Here is a 17,208-nt window from a genome sequence, read left to right as displayed (position 1 = left end):
TATGTCTTGCACAAACAGTGTCCAAACCTTTTATACTGCTGTTCTGCCATGTGATGGCTCAGTATGTGTCAATAAATAAAACACCATCTACTCACTGGTATTAGTAGATGGTTAACAAACTATTAACAACTGATCTGTAAAGTGTGAGTTAATATATTAGTTAAGTATTAGTTATTAGGTTATGTGTGTTATTGGGACGTTATTCTAAAGTTGCAACTATTCCTCATTTACTAACAATTAATAAATGAGGAATAGTTGCAACTTTAGAATAACGTCCCAATAACGTATATAAACTATTAACTGATTCTTAACAAGTCATTAACTGATACCTAACAAGTCATTAGTAAGTGATTTACTCATGATCTATTACTAATTTATAAGATATAGGTATAAATCATTAACATGCAGTTAACAAGTCATTCATAACTCGTTAACTAACAGCTTGTAAGTTATCTATTGACTATCTATAAGGCACAGTTATAAATCCTTAACAAACTGTTAACTGTTATTTAGCAAGTCATTTAGAACTCATTAACTATCAGTTTATTAATGACCTTTTAACTATCTATAAGCACCATTATGTATCCTTAACAGACTGTTAACAAATACTTCACAACTCATTAATAGCTTATTAATGAACTGTTTACTAATGATCTATTAACTAGTTATAATGGATAGTTATTATAAAGTGTTACCGAGATTAATGTTGAAGTACAATTTCGAGAAAAAAGTCGAAATGTCGAGAATATTTTTGAAGTATAATTTCGAGAAAAAAGTCGAAATGTCGAGAAAAAAAATCGAAATGTTGAGAAAAAAGGCGAAATTTTGACTTTATTCACGAAATTTCGACTTTTTCTCGAAATTGTATTTCAATATTAATCTCGTCATATCGACTTTTATGTCGACATTTCGTCTTTTTTCTCGAAGTGCACAATAAAAACAATTTTTTTTTCTCTTGCCTGGCCCTAATACTCTTCCGTATAAAACTGAAGTCTTGATGAAATAGCTTTTATAGTTGATATACATTAGATACAGCATGCCATCCCGTTTTGTGTAGGTAAAACCAGGAAAACTGGGTAGTTACACTCTGAGCTGGGTCTGTGATGTCACAGTACCCAGCTAATCTAAACGGGTTTCCAGACAGTGGTGGCGGCCTCCAACAACCCAACACAATTGTGTTATCTTGGCATTTTATATTCTGATCAATTTTAACACTCAAAATATGCTATAAGATACAGGAAAAGTAATACTTGATTATAAAATGTCTGTTTTTACCTTGCAGTGACAGTGTCCGCTGGTCTTGTTGCAGTCGGGGTCAAAGCCTTTGTTGACGTCACAGTGGCACGGTCCACAGGTGGGAGACCCCCACCAACCCCGGGGACACTGGTGATCAATCCTGCACGTGCACAAAAACACACAAGCAGGGTCACGATGGACAGAGACAGAAGAAATGCAGCAGGAGAGACCGTCCACGGGCACACCACGCTAACAACAGAGACGTTTTATAAACGAGACACCCCACTACGGTTGTGTTTCCTGTATCTGTGTCACGTGGGTTTCCCCACTGCCCCGCCCCTTTTCGGAGACTAACAGCAGGTCCTGAGTCTATTGAGTCCTATGGGAAAAGTGAACGTGAGCACAGATTATTACCAATTCCTTCGCCCCATAGTAACCTAAGTAAATATGGGACCCATTTTTCAAAAGCCACATACCTTCTGAACATTCTGACACCAAAATGGCAATTTTCAGACCGACAGATTAGGAGAAAATTAACTTTGTTTGAGACCTGTCTCTGTCTGAGCAACACACTCTTGCAAGATTTGTCTCTCATAGCTCTCCTCTGGTGCTGATTCATAGATTCAGAGTCGTCGGTCACTGCAGAACTGCCAAGGTCGTTTTCCCATGAGATAAACTTTAAAACTAAAACAAAACTTGCTTCTTTGCTTAATAATACTGTTATTGTTATTATTGAAGTCTTTTTTGGAAGGGAAAACAAGAATATTAGACTGATCCGATGATCTTGTACTGGGTTGATAGACATTAAGGTAGCAGATAAAAAAAATGAGCGGCAAAATAAGGCGCAAATATTAAAATTGTACTGTATCTAGTGTTGTATGTTGTATTGTTTTGACATGAACAGACAATAGTCTTCCAAAACGATGTGGGGAGAGGGGCGACCACGGCCACTTAGAGGACAGGAATTGTATACCGTTTAATACCATTGGCAGAAACAGTAATGCGTTATCTTCTGTATAGAGTATCTTTGCTAACTACAATAGTTGCTACTCTTCAGAAGGTGGCAGCTTGGCAAAATACCATTTAGAGATGGTAGCTGATGAATTTGGAGAAATAAGGAAAAAAATAATGAGCCAAACTTCAAAATTTTGGTCTGTTATGAGGAGGGAAAATGAATGATCACAGAGCACAAAAGAGATACACAAGAGGCAATTATGAGAGAGACTTGTTGACAAATGATATGTTTCATCAGGAGCTGCCTTTATGTATCTTTGAGAAAAAAAAAACACGCTCTTAATATGTCGAAGTTAAATGTCTGAAAGCCACAAACACTCAGGGGGAACAGCTCATGACACAAATCTAAAGCTGTGTGGATTTCAGAGGCTCTTCAGAGACTCTTGGTGCCAGGTCAGGGTCAGATTCGCTTCACACAGTGTTAACACACTCAAATAACCGTTGTGTGTGTGTGTGTGTGTGTGTGTGTGTGTGTGTGTGTTTGTGTTATGACTTTTGCCCGCATCCATCCCAAAGTGGATTACATGCAACATTGGAGATGTGGCACAACCAGGCAGAACGAGAGCTTTCAAGACCCGCACGCACACAGACACGCTGAACTGAGATAAGATGGCTTTAGAGGGGACGGTTTCAGTTTCCCACTAACGTAAACCCCGGGTCACAAAGCGTGCGTGTACCTGTGCTGGCAGTACTGCCCGTAGTGGTTGTCTCCACAGTCGCACGTGTAGCCGTGGGAGGAGCTGGGCTTCCTGTGGCACTGGGCCTCGTTCTCACATGGATTCATGTGGCAGGCGTCCGTGCAGCTCTTCCCGTAGAAGCCTGGGAAAGATAAAGACTTTCAGCAAAACATGTTACACTGTTTCAAAAAGTTATTTTACTTGAACAAGTGTGACATCTCCTTCTTTGCTCTTTGAAATTCCATTCAATTCCCTGACGCCCCGGTCTGACCTCACGCCTCATTGCAATACATAAATTACCAATTCGAACTCTAATAATTATTCCTGGCATTATCATGATATATTGTTTCATAGTGTATTATTATATTAAGTTATGAAATCTCATGGGATGTTAAACTATAGTATTATTATATTGTTATATATTATAGTATGGTGATATCATTTTGTTATATGTTATAATATTATAAAAATTATGATGTTATATTAGGATATTACTATATTATTATGCTATATTTATATTATATCGTGCTACACCACTCTATATGATAATTATTTATTAATTGTCTACTTATTTATTCTCGAATCAATATTCTTAATTTATTTATCTACTTTCATCCTCTTATTTACACGCACACACACACGCACACACACCTAGATACATATCATTATTAACTGATGTCGTCTTTTGTCGCTGTTTGCACTGTATGTTAATAAATACATAAAAAAAAAAAGAAATTCCATTCAATTTTGAACATGTTCAAAATGGGAAAATCATGATTAAAGATAAATGATGTGGCTGAAGGGAAGAAATGTTTGATTAACTCTTGAATCCTCAGCAGATGTTTCACCTTTCTTAACCCGAGCTAAACCTAAACAAGAACAAGAGTAGCTAATAATTAAAACATGCCTTCTTTATCGCAAACAAATATATGAATCTCATAGCCATGTAATGGATCGTCCAGGGTGCCTCCCTGCCTTTCATCCAAAGAGAGGTCAAATTAGCTCAAGCTGACCCGCTTGACCCTGATTAGAAAGCAGCAGGTACAGAGAATGGATGGAAGGATGTCACATCGGTTTTACTTCATAAAATAACACATTTGAACATGATAATTACCTGTATAATATAAAACAGAATTAGAGGTAATGGTTAATTAAGATAAAGATAAATAAATCATCCCTGTAGCACACACTCCGTCTGTTCATGGCTAAAAATCTCAACTGGGTCAGCGAGGCTCCAGGTGGAGGAACGCACCTGCTCCCCCGTCTCTCAGCTGTCCAGAAAAGGTTAAGTAAATTCATCATCCAGCAGATTAGCACAAATGCTCTTTGAAAGCCACAACAAAATAAATGCATAAAAAGTCACAACTGTGTATAACATGATTCTCCTTCAGTGAAACACAACGCAGAAGAAAAACGCCAGCAATTCTCAGGGAAAAAAGACCAAAAACGTAGATGAATTAAGACTAAAAAGGTAAACAAACGCAAAATAAACGTGGACAAACTCAAGCTGGGACGTTTTCTTTTCATTTCTGATGACAGAAAACATCTTTTCTATATTTGAGAGTCTAAATTTCAGATATGAATTTTGAACAAGACATAATTTATGTATGCCACAAAAAAAAACAGAAAAGAAAGAAAAAAGACAAAAAACAACTTATTATTGAAAAAAGGTTCCAACACCTCCTTACACAGAACAGCACAGAAAGCAGCGACAGCTAAAGTAAAGACAGGGCACTCAAACAGCGGTAAACAAGCCTCTTAAACGCGACGACACCCACCCACCCACCGTTTACTTGAGTGTGCACCTGCGCGCTGAACGAGGCTGTCGTTCACTCCGATGCTCATCCCCCCCCGACACTTCGCACAAACGCACCAGCCTCTTATATGTTAATACATAAAAACCCTTTCATCTGACGACGAAAGCAGAATACTTCACTCATACTTTGAGGTGTATTTATCACAAACACAGAAAGCCATTCACCCAGAGTGCTCTTTAATTGGGAAAGGACATAATTGGGCTACTTTGTCTTTTTTTCTTTTTTAAATAGTATAATTTATCGTAATAACTATATTATAACCGTATACTATAAGACCCATCTTTATGTTGGGATGCAAAGAAAAGGACCTCTTTTTTAAATTCACAAACCCAATTGAAGCATTAAAAACAACAAGAAAAAGAATATCTGTAGAAATCAGCCACTTCTGGGATGTGTTGTATTAATTGAATAAATTGATGCAGAAAATGGAAAAAAAAAAGATGTTTGTGGAAAAATATCTACATATTTTCTGACTGTGACCCCATTTCAGCACACATTAAATCAGAAAAAATCCCTTTAGATTCCTCCCAAGAAAGGACGGAGGCATTGTTTCTGTTGAAAGCTCTCAGTTTTACCTACGAAGCCGTTATTAAGAGGGTACAGCGTCATTAGCAGGCTGCTGCACAAGACTGCCGCTGTGTCTCCAATTACGTCCAATCAGACGCTCATATCTTGAGAGTAAGTTTGTATGAAAATATAAGCCTAGTGAAAAGACTGCACACTGTATAGTTGTGACCTTCGGTGTTTAGCATGTTGATTCCGCGGTGGGGGGGGATTATGAAGACCCGGCGTTCACTTTCCTGGAGGATGAAAAGCCATCAGAGCCGACGCCAGAGACGCCACAATAACTTCTTAACCCTTGTACTGTCTTTGGGTCAAAATGACCTAATTCTCCTGTTCCTTCTTTCCTCCTGCTCTCTCCTTTTTTACTCCCTTCCTTCTTTACTCCCTTCATTCTTTCCTCCCTTCCTTCCTTCTTTACTCCCTTCCTTCCTTCCTTCCTTCCTTCCTTCCTTCCTTCCTTCCTTCCTTCCTTCCTTCCTTCCTTCCTTCCTTCCTTCCTTCCTTCCTTCCTTCTTTACTCCCTTCCTTCCTTCTTTACTCCCTTCCTTCATTCTTTTCTCCTTTCATTCTTTTTTCCCTTCCTTCCTTCATTCTTTTTTCCCTTCCTTCTTTTTTCCCTTCTTTCCTTCCTTCCTTCCTTCCTTCCTTCCTTCCTTCCTTCCTTCCTTCCTTCCTTCCTTCCTTCCTTCCTTCCTTCCTTCCTTCCTTCCTTCCTTCCTTCCTTCCTTCCGTCCTTCCTCCCTCCCTCCCTCCCTCCCTTCCTTCTTTTCTCTCTCCCTTCCTTCTTTTTTCCCTTCCTTCCTTCTTTCCTCCCTTCTTTCTTTCCTCCCTTCCTCCCTTCCTTCTTTTCTCCCTTCCTTCCTTCCTTCCTTCCTTCCTTCCTTCCTTCCTTCCTTCCTTCCTTCCTTCCTTCCTTCCTTCCTTCCTCCCTTCCTCCCTTCCTCCCTTCCTTTCTCCCTTCCTTCCTTCTTTTCTTTCTCCCTTCCTTCCTTCTTTTCTCCCTTCCTTCTTTCCTTCCTTCTTCCCTTCCTCCTTCCTTGACCGAAGACAGCACAAGGGTTAAGCTACATGTTTAAAAGCTTGTTTCTTTGCAGAGGTTACTTTTCTTAGCTTGACTGCAAAATATCCCAAATTAATCTTGGAGTTTTCATTTCCAGTGAGTCCTGGACTTGTCGAGTTTGATTTGAGACAACAATACAAATGCAGAGACATCTTATACATGCACGCTACATGGAAGATAAAGTCAGAAGGAGACACAAACTAAGACTACGGTGTTAATGGTTCCTCTGTGGCTTAAATAAATGGGGATATTTGCATTTTGACTTGCTGACTACGGCAAACAAAAGCAGTTGATACCCAGCATCTCAGTTCAGCGTGTGAAAACACCAACATCTGCTAATTAGCAGCAGCAACAGCCGAGCGCCGCCGCCATAATCCAAACCATCAAATAAATGTGAAAAAGGACAAGAAATCACCATAGTGATGGCTAATCACCTGAAGATCTTATTACTTATTCAATGCACACAGCCTTACTTGACACAATATGCTAATTTCAATTCACGTCAATACCAGACATTTTGGGAAAAAACAGAAAATATTGAAACATTTGCAAGTAAAGAGATTTACATTTTAGCCAAAACAACATAATGAAAGCGAAGCTTCACCTCCTCTTCCTCGGCAAGCTATTCTGCCTTTCAGTTTGGCTTTTTAATTTAACAGCTATGAACAGAAGGACGTCTCTATTGAGGAGCGACTGACAGGTGTGTGTGTGTGTGTGTGTGTGTGTGTGTGTGTGTGTGTGTGTGTGTGTGTGTGTGTGTGTGTGTGTGTGTGTGTGTGTGTGTGTGTTGAGGTCTCCAATCCTCTGTCTGAAGCTGCCAAAGGTGCACAAATTCAGCTTTCACGTGTTTGATTATAGAAAATGGAGATGACTCTCGAGTATTTGGCCTTGACTACAGTTTTACACACACACACACACACACACACACACACACACACACACACACACACACACACACACACACACACACACACACACAACCGACCAACGACTTTTACGCCTCAAATATTTTACATCTTTAAACCTTTATGTAGATCCTAAAACACAAGTACAGATAATTGCACTTTTTTTTGTCCTAATTTTTCTATTGTCCTCTGGCCTTGAATATTTCAGCTATTCTACAAACAAAAAAAGCGAAGGTAATTGAGGCCATTTTTTAGTTTCCAGTCACTGACTTCACCATTTCTTTGAAACATGCAAGCGCACACACACACACACGCGTGTGTAACGGCAGGAATCCACCCAAACACACAAGAAAGATCATGGCAATGATCTTTATTTTCGCTCCCATTTGTTCTTGGATCCTCTCAAACACACACACACGGACACATTTAATCATCCTCTGTCCGCCCTATACAGCTTTACACGTTCACCATGGCAACAGACGGAGTGAGGCCACCGCGGCCTTGGCGGTTCTCGGATGCCTTTAATGACGCTGACCTTGTCAGAGCGTCACATGACAGAGGGAGCACAATGAGAGGCTTCAGCCTGGAAGAACAAAGACCGGTAACATCGTGCACGCGTGCATGTGTGCGTTTGTGACACGGGCTTCAACAGTCAAGGTCCAGAGTTTGTTTGAAAAGTTATTCCCGTTGAGCTGTAAACATATTCAGTGTGAGTCACTGTTACGGGAACGCGACGCCAGCTTGACTTCTCCTCAAGATCAGGGAAGACCAATGAGTCATCTGTTCTCTGGACCGTGCTTCATCTCGCAGCTTCTAAACGCGTTTAACATTTGACTGCGGAAAGATTGCCTGTGTAAAAGTATCCCGTAAAGATAATCAAATTACTAGTTCAGTCTCACTGCTTGTATCACCATCTTAAGCGAATCTGAGCAATGAAATATTACAGTGTGGCTATGCCGATGAATTGTTTTAAATCATTTACAGTAAATTTCATCATTGAACCTGTTTAATCTTTTTTTGTCTAACATTACACATCTAGGAATGGCAAATCTATGTTAGAATCTGTTTGCCATGCCTTGTGTAATATTCCTGCTCTCCAGCAACAGCAGCCTGAAGATCGGTCCTCATTAGCTTTGACCAATTTTATGTTTTTTTTTTCTTTTAAAAATAGCAACTTTAACTCTGAGATGATGAAGGGGCATACAAGTTGCTCACTACAGACATCTGCACGACATTTCCAAGACGCTGAAGTCAGGACTTTGATTTGGCCAACTCGAAACATAAACTTTATTCTTTAAACGTTCTTTGGTGGAAGAGCGTGTGTATTGGAGCCATATTGGGGCACATCCTGAAGAGGATATTTTTTATTTTAATGGTTCCAAAGTTCATCCATCATCCATCCATCCATCCATCCATCCATCCATCCATCCATCCATCCATCCATCCATCCATCCATCCATCGAGGCCTAGACCTCCTTCTCGAACTTCTGACCCTTTTAAGCGAGAGTCCAACCCAGCACATGAAACTCATTTTAGCCTCTTATAATCGTGATCCCATTCTGTTGGTCAGTAACAACAATTCTTGGCCGTAGGTGAAGGAAGGATCATACGACCAGATCAACCAGTAAACGAAGGCCTCGCCTTGTAACTGAGATCTTTCCTCACCACAAGAGAAAGAGACAAAGTCTGCACTATTACAGATGCTGCAGATACTGATCCACCCACCAATCTCCCCCTCCATTCTTCCCTCACTTGTGAACAGGACTATATTGAAACTCCTCCGCCTGAGGCCGGTACCTTCCCCCAGTCCCATAGAGCAGTGGTTCCCAACCTTTTTTCAATGGGGCCCCCCCTACTTGTGTCTAAGACCAGCCGGGCCCCCCGACCCGTACGTACTAGCAGCAAAAGAGTAAAGTGATTCGTTACAAAAAAGTATAAAAAAGTTTTTTTTTATACATTTCTCTTTGGTTTACTCTGTACTTTGTTTTTCTCACCTTCCTTTTGTGTCACCATTTTTTAACATTTTTCCTTTAACAACCTGTCGGAGTAGTAGTATGATTAAATGTTGAATAATGATACAATAATACGTTTTTAAGTTTTTATCCTGATAAATAACTTAATTAAAATGACCAAAATATATTTTCAAGTGGGTTTATACAGACTTGGATTACTGTATTCCATTAGGTATGTTATTATGATTTTTTATTTATTTAACATGTGTAAACATTAACGTAAATATTCCAACCCCGTAACATTTGTACAGACTCATATCCAACACTTTACAAACCTCATTGTACATTTCTGTTTATACTTTTTACCTATCCTAAGTTTCTAAGTCACTTTTGTACAGACTCACCCGGCACTTTAAAACCTAATTTTGTACATTTCTGGTCTACATTTTATTTTACTGTTTATACTTTTTATTGTTTATACATTTCATTCTATTTTATTTTATCTCTTATATATTTGTTTTTATATTGTATTGTGTTGCACCAATCCCCATAACAAATTCCTCGTGTGAAAACTTGGCAATAAACCCCTTTCTGATTCTGATTCTGATTCTGATTCTAAATATAATTTTTACAACTGCATATCCTCAAAGCAGACAAAGTTTCGCGCCCCCCCCCAGAGATCTCTGGCGCCCCCCCAGGGGGGGCCCGGACCCCAGGTTGGGAGACACTGCCCTAGAGTCTGGGGGTGCTGATTCAAACCACAGTGATACTCTACGATCCTTACTCGAAAATGCCAGCAGGACTACATCACCTAGAAAAAAAACCCCTGCAGTGCTACTCATGTACTTCAGCACTCTCTAACTCTCTAAAGCTCTCTGAAATAAAACGCCAATCCCAGACGCCAATCCCAGACGGTGACATTACATCTCATACAGACACGAGTATGATGTTAATGTTACTCCTGTCACGAAGCTGGGATTTCTAATCAGATATGACATTTGTCACTGAAAGTGTAGACTATATAACTTCATGTCAAAGCAAGTAAAGTTTTACACATTTTTTCTTCCAAGTTTCATCATTGTACCATTTTTTTTTTTTTTTTGCAATAGTGCAATAGTGGCCTACCTGCACCTTTCTATTTTTGATATCAAACCTGATCAATAAATGACATTCCTTGGTGTGGAGTCATTTGTCAGAGAGAACGACTCCACCCACATGCAGCACCTTGAGTGTGTCTGACACCTGCTACACGTAGCAAATACAGCAAAAATCATAAATCATGAGGGACCAAGCTTAATATACTCCAGTTCCACACCATATCCCCAAAAAAATACAACCAACACCTCGCACTTCTCAGAATACCTCTAGGTACAGAAACGCTGATAAATGACTCCCTCCTGCAGTGAAAGTAGCAATGAGGGTCCCTGTCCTCTGCACCACGATCATGTTGGTTTCCACAACAGCTCACAGAACTCAAGTGGACATGACCACGGCCAAAATTCATCAAATTAAGCTGGATTCTTCACAGCGGTGAATTATCCGGCCGCAACTGGATGCAGCTGTCATGCGGAGCGAGCGCGCTTGCTGTGCTGTGGACTTACGCTCACACACCAACAGCACGGAGTTGAGATGGCATACATGTTGGTGCTTCGTCATGCAGAACTGTCTTACTGTGAGTGCTTTAAAGTGTAAATGTGCACGTGTGTTAGATGGAAGGCGTCTCTTTTTTTAGAGTATGTAGGGGGGATTGTGCTGCACAAATCAGATGTGCTGTCAGTTGTATGAGAGCCATTAAGCCGGCATCAGCAATGGGCCAAAACACACAAACACAGAAATGAAAGGGAATTATTCAGAGAGCACCTTCTCTCCTTTTTTCTTCCCTGCTTTTATTAAAGTTTGATTTGTCTCCGAGGCCTACTCATTGTATAACAGTTTCCATTTTTAATGCTCATGTGGTGATGAAATGTACTGATAATGAGAGAGACAGTCAGTTTGCATATTTACAGTAAATAACGGCATGCAAGTTAAGTTTGTAGATCAGTGTGTGTGTGTTTGTGTGTGTGTGTTCCCGTTCTGAGTGCGTGCTCCATGTTAATGAGTCAAGGTGCTAACATTTTGCTTGCAGGCTAGTGCAGGATGCTACAGGGATAGCAGCGCCTCTCTGCTTCCTCCCCATGGTGCCGGGCCCGAGGCCTCGACATCATTCTCACACTCCTGTTTCACCCCCTTATCTATCGCTTTGATCTTAAGATCTCATTTTCATCAACTTTCCAACTACTTTGCCAACTTTCTTTTTGCTTTCTTCTATCGTCTAAGAGCAGATGCACCGGTAGAGTCCTGCACGCAGGATGAAACTGGATGGTTGTTTTGGCCACAGTATGTGAGAGTGAGTCAGCGTTCTTTCATGTGGTGATGTCATCTAAACCCATCTGACTAACATTTATAGCTGAAACGCACAATCTAACCCAAGTTAGTGGCTGTCGCTTCAGCAAAAAGGAAGAAAAAATGGTCTTTGCCTGTTTATTCTCACAATGAAAGAGCAATCTTATTTGCAGGGTTTTTGAAAGTGCTGAAAGTGAACCTGGTCCCATTTCATGTTTACGTTGGGTGGCAGTAACGTGGGTAGATATAAAGACTGGTCTCAGCCCAAACGTGCCATGTACTACTATCTTTTATCCATGAAAAGACCTTTTCCTCCATCCTTTCCGCCGTTGCGTCTCCATCACAGTGACAGAACAGGTAAGATCCACTGAGTTTATGAAGCTACCACTCCTTTTTCCCTGGTGATGGCAGTGCAACGGGGTCGCTGTTTGCCAACCACTAACAGATAAAAGAAGAGCAGACTGGAAGGACAAGATCATCGTTGAAGGAGAGGAGACTGTTACTGCTTTTCTGTTTGCTGTTGCAATTCAATGGTGCTGATAAAAGACACGAGAAGGCTCATACGGCAAGTGGACACTGAGACGAGTGAGCGACGTCGTCTCTTGCATATCCAACCAGCAGCACTCTCAGCTCAGCATGTTTCTGTTTTGGTTTGTTATGCGTACCTGAACCAATATAGAAAGCTGGTCAGCTGAAGAAATATTTGAGTCTCAAATCTTTGTAATGACTTGAGTCCAGTCAAGTAGTAAATATCAGTAAATGTATGCAGTATAACAAACACAATCCAATGAATTATCCCCTGTAATCATCTCTACGCAGTTGGTCAAAATGTTTATCCAGCACCTGCAGAACTGTGGCTGCGTGATTAGCTGCTAATAAAGCTGCAAATGAACATCAGATGTCACCGTTCACCCTCCGTCTGACTTTCAGGCATGTTTCTCCGTGCAGCTATCGCGTTCATTTCCTCCCAGCACATCTATACATGTCTCTTCGTACATGTATTCCCAAATGCGTCGCCACATCTTTGCAGGGTATTTGCTTTGACTTTCTCACGGCCTCTTCTCACTCGTCTTTCCTTTCGCCTCAAACCCTTGTTTGTTTTATGCTATTTCTGCAACCCGCTTTTTCTAGCAGCTCATTAGTCATACATATTATTCAGACTCTTTGTTCTTGCATTTAAAAAATATATATTTCTATTGTTGTGTTATCCTGGTCTCTCCATCCCTCTGTAAACGTTACACATTTCCTCCCTCATATCTCTGTCCACCCTCTCCGTTTCTCATTTAATCAACTGTAATCACCTTACTGAGAAGAAGTGGAAACTAGCCTAGAGTTCAGTCTCTGCTACTCTTGGTTTCAGATGAGCAGAGACTTCTTATGTAAACTCAAATATCAGCTTAACCTGGTTAGAGTGTCCATGGATATGTACACGAGCGTGGACACATCGTTATTAGCTTCTTTCCTATTCTTCTCTGAGTCAGCCGGGTCCCTTCATCTTGCTCCTGACACTCAAAGTCGAGATTTTTCACAGTTTTAAATATAAGAACATTTTTTCCCGGCTCAGAACTTTTCAAGGTTTTAAAAAGGCCAAAGCCCCGACAGGTCTGCTCACTCACCAGATTCACATATACACGCGTGGCGCTCCCATAGGTCCGAACAGCGACTGTGACCCGGACAGGGAGACGAGAGGCACGGGTTGCCGACGCTGCAGCCGGTCTCCACTTTGACGGCTCTGGACGGGCGGGGCAGGGCCGGCGCGTCGGGCCGTACGCCCAACCGAACCCCCTGGAAACACCAAGCGGTTAAAGAGCGCTCAGAAAAGGGAGAAAGACAATCTATCCAAGAGCAGAGGTGTCTTCAGTATTCACATTCATTACTCAGGTAGAAGTATAGATACTAGAGTTTAAAAATACTCCTGTAGAAGTTGAATCATCAACTCAAGTTTTTTACTCGTAAAAGTAAAAGTATAAAAGTACTGGTTTCAAAACTATTTAAAGTATAAAAGTAAAAGTAATGTAAGGGGGAAAAAAGCCATTAAGGACAAAAGCCATTGAAAATGAATGCATCTTAGTATAATGCAAATATATTAAAGAACCATACATGTGTACTATTGAGCATTAACATGTGTTTCAGAGAGCAGGAGATATGATGACTAGTTGCCTATAAGTATTGTAATGGTGCAAAAAGTCAAACTTCAGAGGCATGTTATCATTTATCCTAATGTTTATTGGAATGTACATCCAAGTTTAGTTGCAGGAATCTGAGGGAACGGATGTAAGAACAAAACTGGACAAGAACATCTGAAACAACCACAACCTAATTCACTCTATCCGGATGGAGCAATTTAACTGGATAGTTTTTTTTAAAGGCAGAAATGAAATAGAGTAAATAGGCTGTTTTTAAAATTTAAGGAGTAAAAAGTGAAGATAATTGCGTGAAAATGTAAGGAGTAAAAGTAAAAAGTCATCTGAAAAATAATTACTCCAGTGAAGTATAGATAACCAAAATTTCTACTTAAGTAAGGTAACTAAGTATTTGTACTTTGTTACTTGACACCTCTGTCCAAGAGTCACATTTTAACCTCTTTTTGGAGATAGTTAAAGCCTCCATCCTCCAACCTCTCTGAAAACCTTTAACATCCCCTCCTCCCAGCCTCACCTGTATGCATCCTTTGATCCCGTTCTGAACCTCTCCGGAGCCCAGCACTCCCCCCACATGCAGATGTTTCACCTTCAAGCCGTGAATGTCGTTTCCCACTATCACGGTTCCCTAATGGGGAGAGGCGGGGGCAGGGGTTGGGTTGGGGTTGCAGATGGAGACAGGAAGAGCAAAAACCATTAACATTTATGGCTGTACTCAAAAGGAGGACATTTTCAAGAAGACATTCAACAGGCACCTCGAATACCAGGATTTGACCTCAAAGAACTGACGTCTATTTATAAGATGATTTAAAACAAGAGTTACTTGTAAAGAATGAAAACATCATAACCACGAGATTTTTACGGCATTAAGAAGATAAAACAAAACTTCTGTGCATGCTGTCCCTTTTTATTTCTAATCCCTTTTTTTCCCCTCCATTTGATGTTTTAGTTTTAGTTTTAGTTTAGTTTATTTTGTTTTGGTCATTTGCATTGTAAGATGTTTGCATATACACACTGTATATGTATACACACAGGTAAAAATATATATATTATATATATGTACACATTTCCTTTTTTTCTTTTTTTGACCAAAAAGGTATAGGCTGAAGCCTCATGGCTTATTTTGCCTATCCTTTTCAACAAAAGGCAGACTACAGAAACAAAAAGATACTAATAAGAAGAAAACGAAACGAACGAACAAAACAAAGAAAATGAACAAAGAAAATGAACAAAGAAGAGAAGAAAATAAATGTGGTCACTCACGATTGAGGACAGCTGCAGGAGGAAAGTTGCATAATTTAGACAGTTTAATATGGAGATAATTTATATTAGTGTTAGTGTATATTTATCTATTATTTTAGATTTATAATTTTTTTTTAATTTGTAAATTGAGCTACTTTTTTTTAGTTCCTGTACTCAAAAGGAGGACATTTTCAAGAAGACATTCAACAGGCACCTCGAATACCAGGATTTGACCTCAAAGAACTGACGTCTATTTATAAGATGATATAAAACAAGAGTTACTTGTAAAGAATGAAAACATCATAACCACGAGATTTTTACGGCATTAAGAAGATAAAACAAAACTTCTGTGCATGCTGTCCCTTTTTATTTCTAATCCCTTTTTTTCCCCTCTATTTGATGTTTTACTACTTGACTGTAATCTGGTTATTATAATCCTGGTGGCATCCATCGAGGAGGGGAGGAGATGAGAGGGAACATGAGCTAAATGAAGACTGACCTTTTTCAAAAAAAAATCAAACATCGTCATGTAAGGCCGACGCTCGGGTGATGACGCCGTAATACCGACAGAATTAAGAGGCAGTGTTGACAAGCGACCCGGCTCACAGGAAAAAACTGAAGCAGAAATAATAAACTCCCATTCATCATCAATTCAAAGGCAGTTGAAGATGGGAACACGAAGGGTGAGAAACGTCTGACGGCTGCTGCAGGGAAGTCAGAGACTTTCAGGGACGGCTACTGTTTAATTTTCTGCTGTTGTGTTGACTATTTTCACATCTACAAAAGCTCTCTGGTTCCTTTATTCGCTGTGTTATTTGATGCACTTTGAAGAATCGCAGACGGAAGATGAAAGACGTTGCGTTCTGGCAGATAAATTTAAGGATTAAAACAACAGGGAAACAAAACAGTTTGTTTTGCTTCAAGCGAGTCGAAAGGCGCGCGTACCTTTTCTGCGTTTGCGTCTCGCCTTCATAAGTGGAGCACAAGCTCACGCACACGAAACACACTTCGCCCAGCGCAATCTGACACAGTAATCCACGAGAGATTAGGGAAATTACGATTAGTGTCCCACATCTTGGAGAGTCTGAAGCGACGCGGGGAAGGGAGAAAGCCTGGGTTTATGACAAACATTTGCACGTGTGCGTATTTGCTTTATGTTCATCCCCTTTAGTGATAAAATACAGGGGTTCCCCCGGAATAGTTTGAACAGAATCCAGGGTGGACAAAAATGCTCTGCTTTCGGGCTTTTACATATAGAACTGAATATTGATTCATTAAAAATATAGGAAACCTTTCTCCAACTGAGGTGGAAATACTTGACAGAACTTTGCAATATTAAAATATTGTGCAAAGATTCGACAGTAGATCTGAAGATAGTTGAGTCCACATTAAAAGCTTTGCCCAGAGTTCTGTATGATGGACGTTAGGGATGGGTATGGACTAAAAAATGTATCACGATAATTTCTGGCATTTATTCTGATAACTAGTGCTGGGCGGTATGACCAAAAATTTATATCACGGTATTTTTCAAAATTATATCGGTTTCACGGTATATCACGGTATTTTTTTTCTTCATGCACAACTGGGTGTTAACCACATTTTCTAATGATTTGGAAAGGAATTGCTGCAGTAACTTGGCTTAGAATGGCCTATTTTACTGTCATGAGGACGAAATATTGTAGAAAAACATTAATGTCCACACTAGTATAAATACAGGTTTGCATGCTCTCACAAAATGATGCCGTTTACAATGAGCCTTATCACTTATGATTCTAATGTAGGGCTGAACGATTTTTGAAAATAATCTAATTGTGATTTTTTTCCTCAATATTGCGATTTAATATGCGATTATTTTTTTCAAGGTCCTGTTCTCATGTATTTTACAACTACACAAGCAATAAATCAGTCTGTTTCAAGTAGATTTTCACTTGAAATAAGTAGTAAAATCTGCCAGTGGGACAAGATTTATCTTCTTATTACAAGCAAAAAAATCTTGTCCCACTGGCAGATTTTTCTACTTATTTTAAGTGAAAATTTACTTGAAACAGGTGAAAATTGTCAAATAAGTTATTTTTCTGGTGTTATTTTTCTGGTGATGACTCTAAATGTTGAAATAGCAGCAATACCGTATTCATTGATGAAATGACATAAGGGATGGAAAGGAGGGATGGCAGTTTTACTGGGGGGGATGATTTGGACCGTTTTTATTTCAGGGGGG

At 39.9% G+C, this 17,208-nt stretch overlaps 1 protein-coding gene across 5 annotated transcripts in view; it reads right to left on the bottom strand.

Moving 5' to 3' along the window:
* The window catches only part of celsr3 (cadherin, EGF LAG seven-pass G-type receptor 3), a 158,952-nt gene that overhangs the window by 56,282 nt on the left and 85,462 nt on the right, over nt 1-17,208 (bottom strand). For all 5 annotated transcript variants that reach the window (XM_061736720.1, XM_061736725.1, XM_061736721.1 and 2 more), the window contains exons 13-16: nt 14,266-14,376; nt 13,224-13,392; nt 2,928-3,069; nt 1,276-1,396 (exon numbers count right to left, since the gene is read on the bottom strand). In XM_061736720.1, the coding sequence (XP_061592704.1) occupies nt 1,276-1,396; nt 2,928-3,069; nt 13,224-13,392; nt 14,266-14,376 (543 nt within the window). The remainder of the gene's footprint in view (nt 1-1,275; nt 1,397-2,927; nt 3,070-13,223; nt 13,393-14,265; nt 14,377-17,208) is intronic.

This window comes from Cololabis saira, chromosome 12, assembly GCF_033807715.1.
Source record: "Cololabis saira isolate AMF1-May2022 chromosome 12, fColSai1.1, whole genome shotgun sequence".
Taxonomy (NCBI): Eukaryota; Metazoa; Chordata; class Actinopteri; order Beloniformes; family Belonidae; genus Cololabis; species Cololabis saira.
The sequence above is the reverse complement of the archived record's forward strand: the minus strand, read 5'-3'. Positions and strand labels throughout refer to the sequence as shown.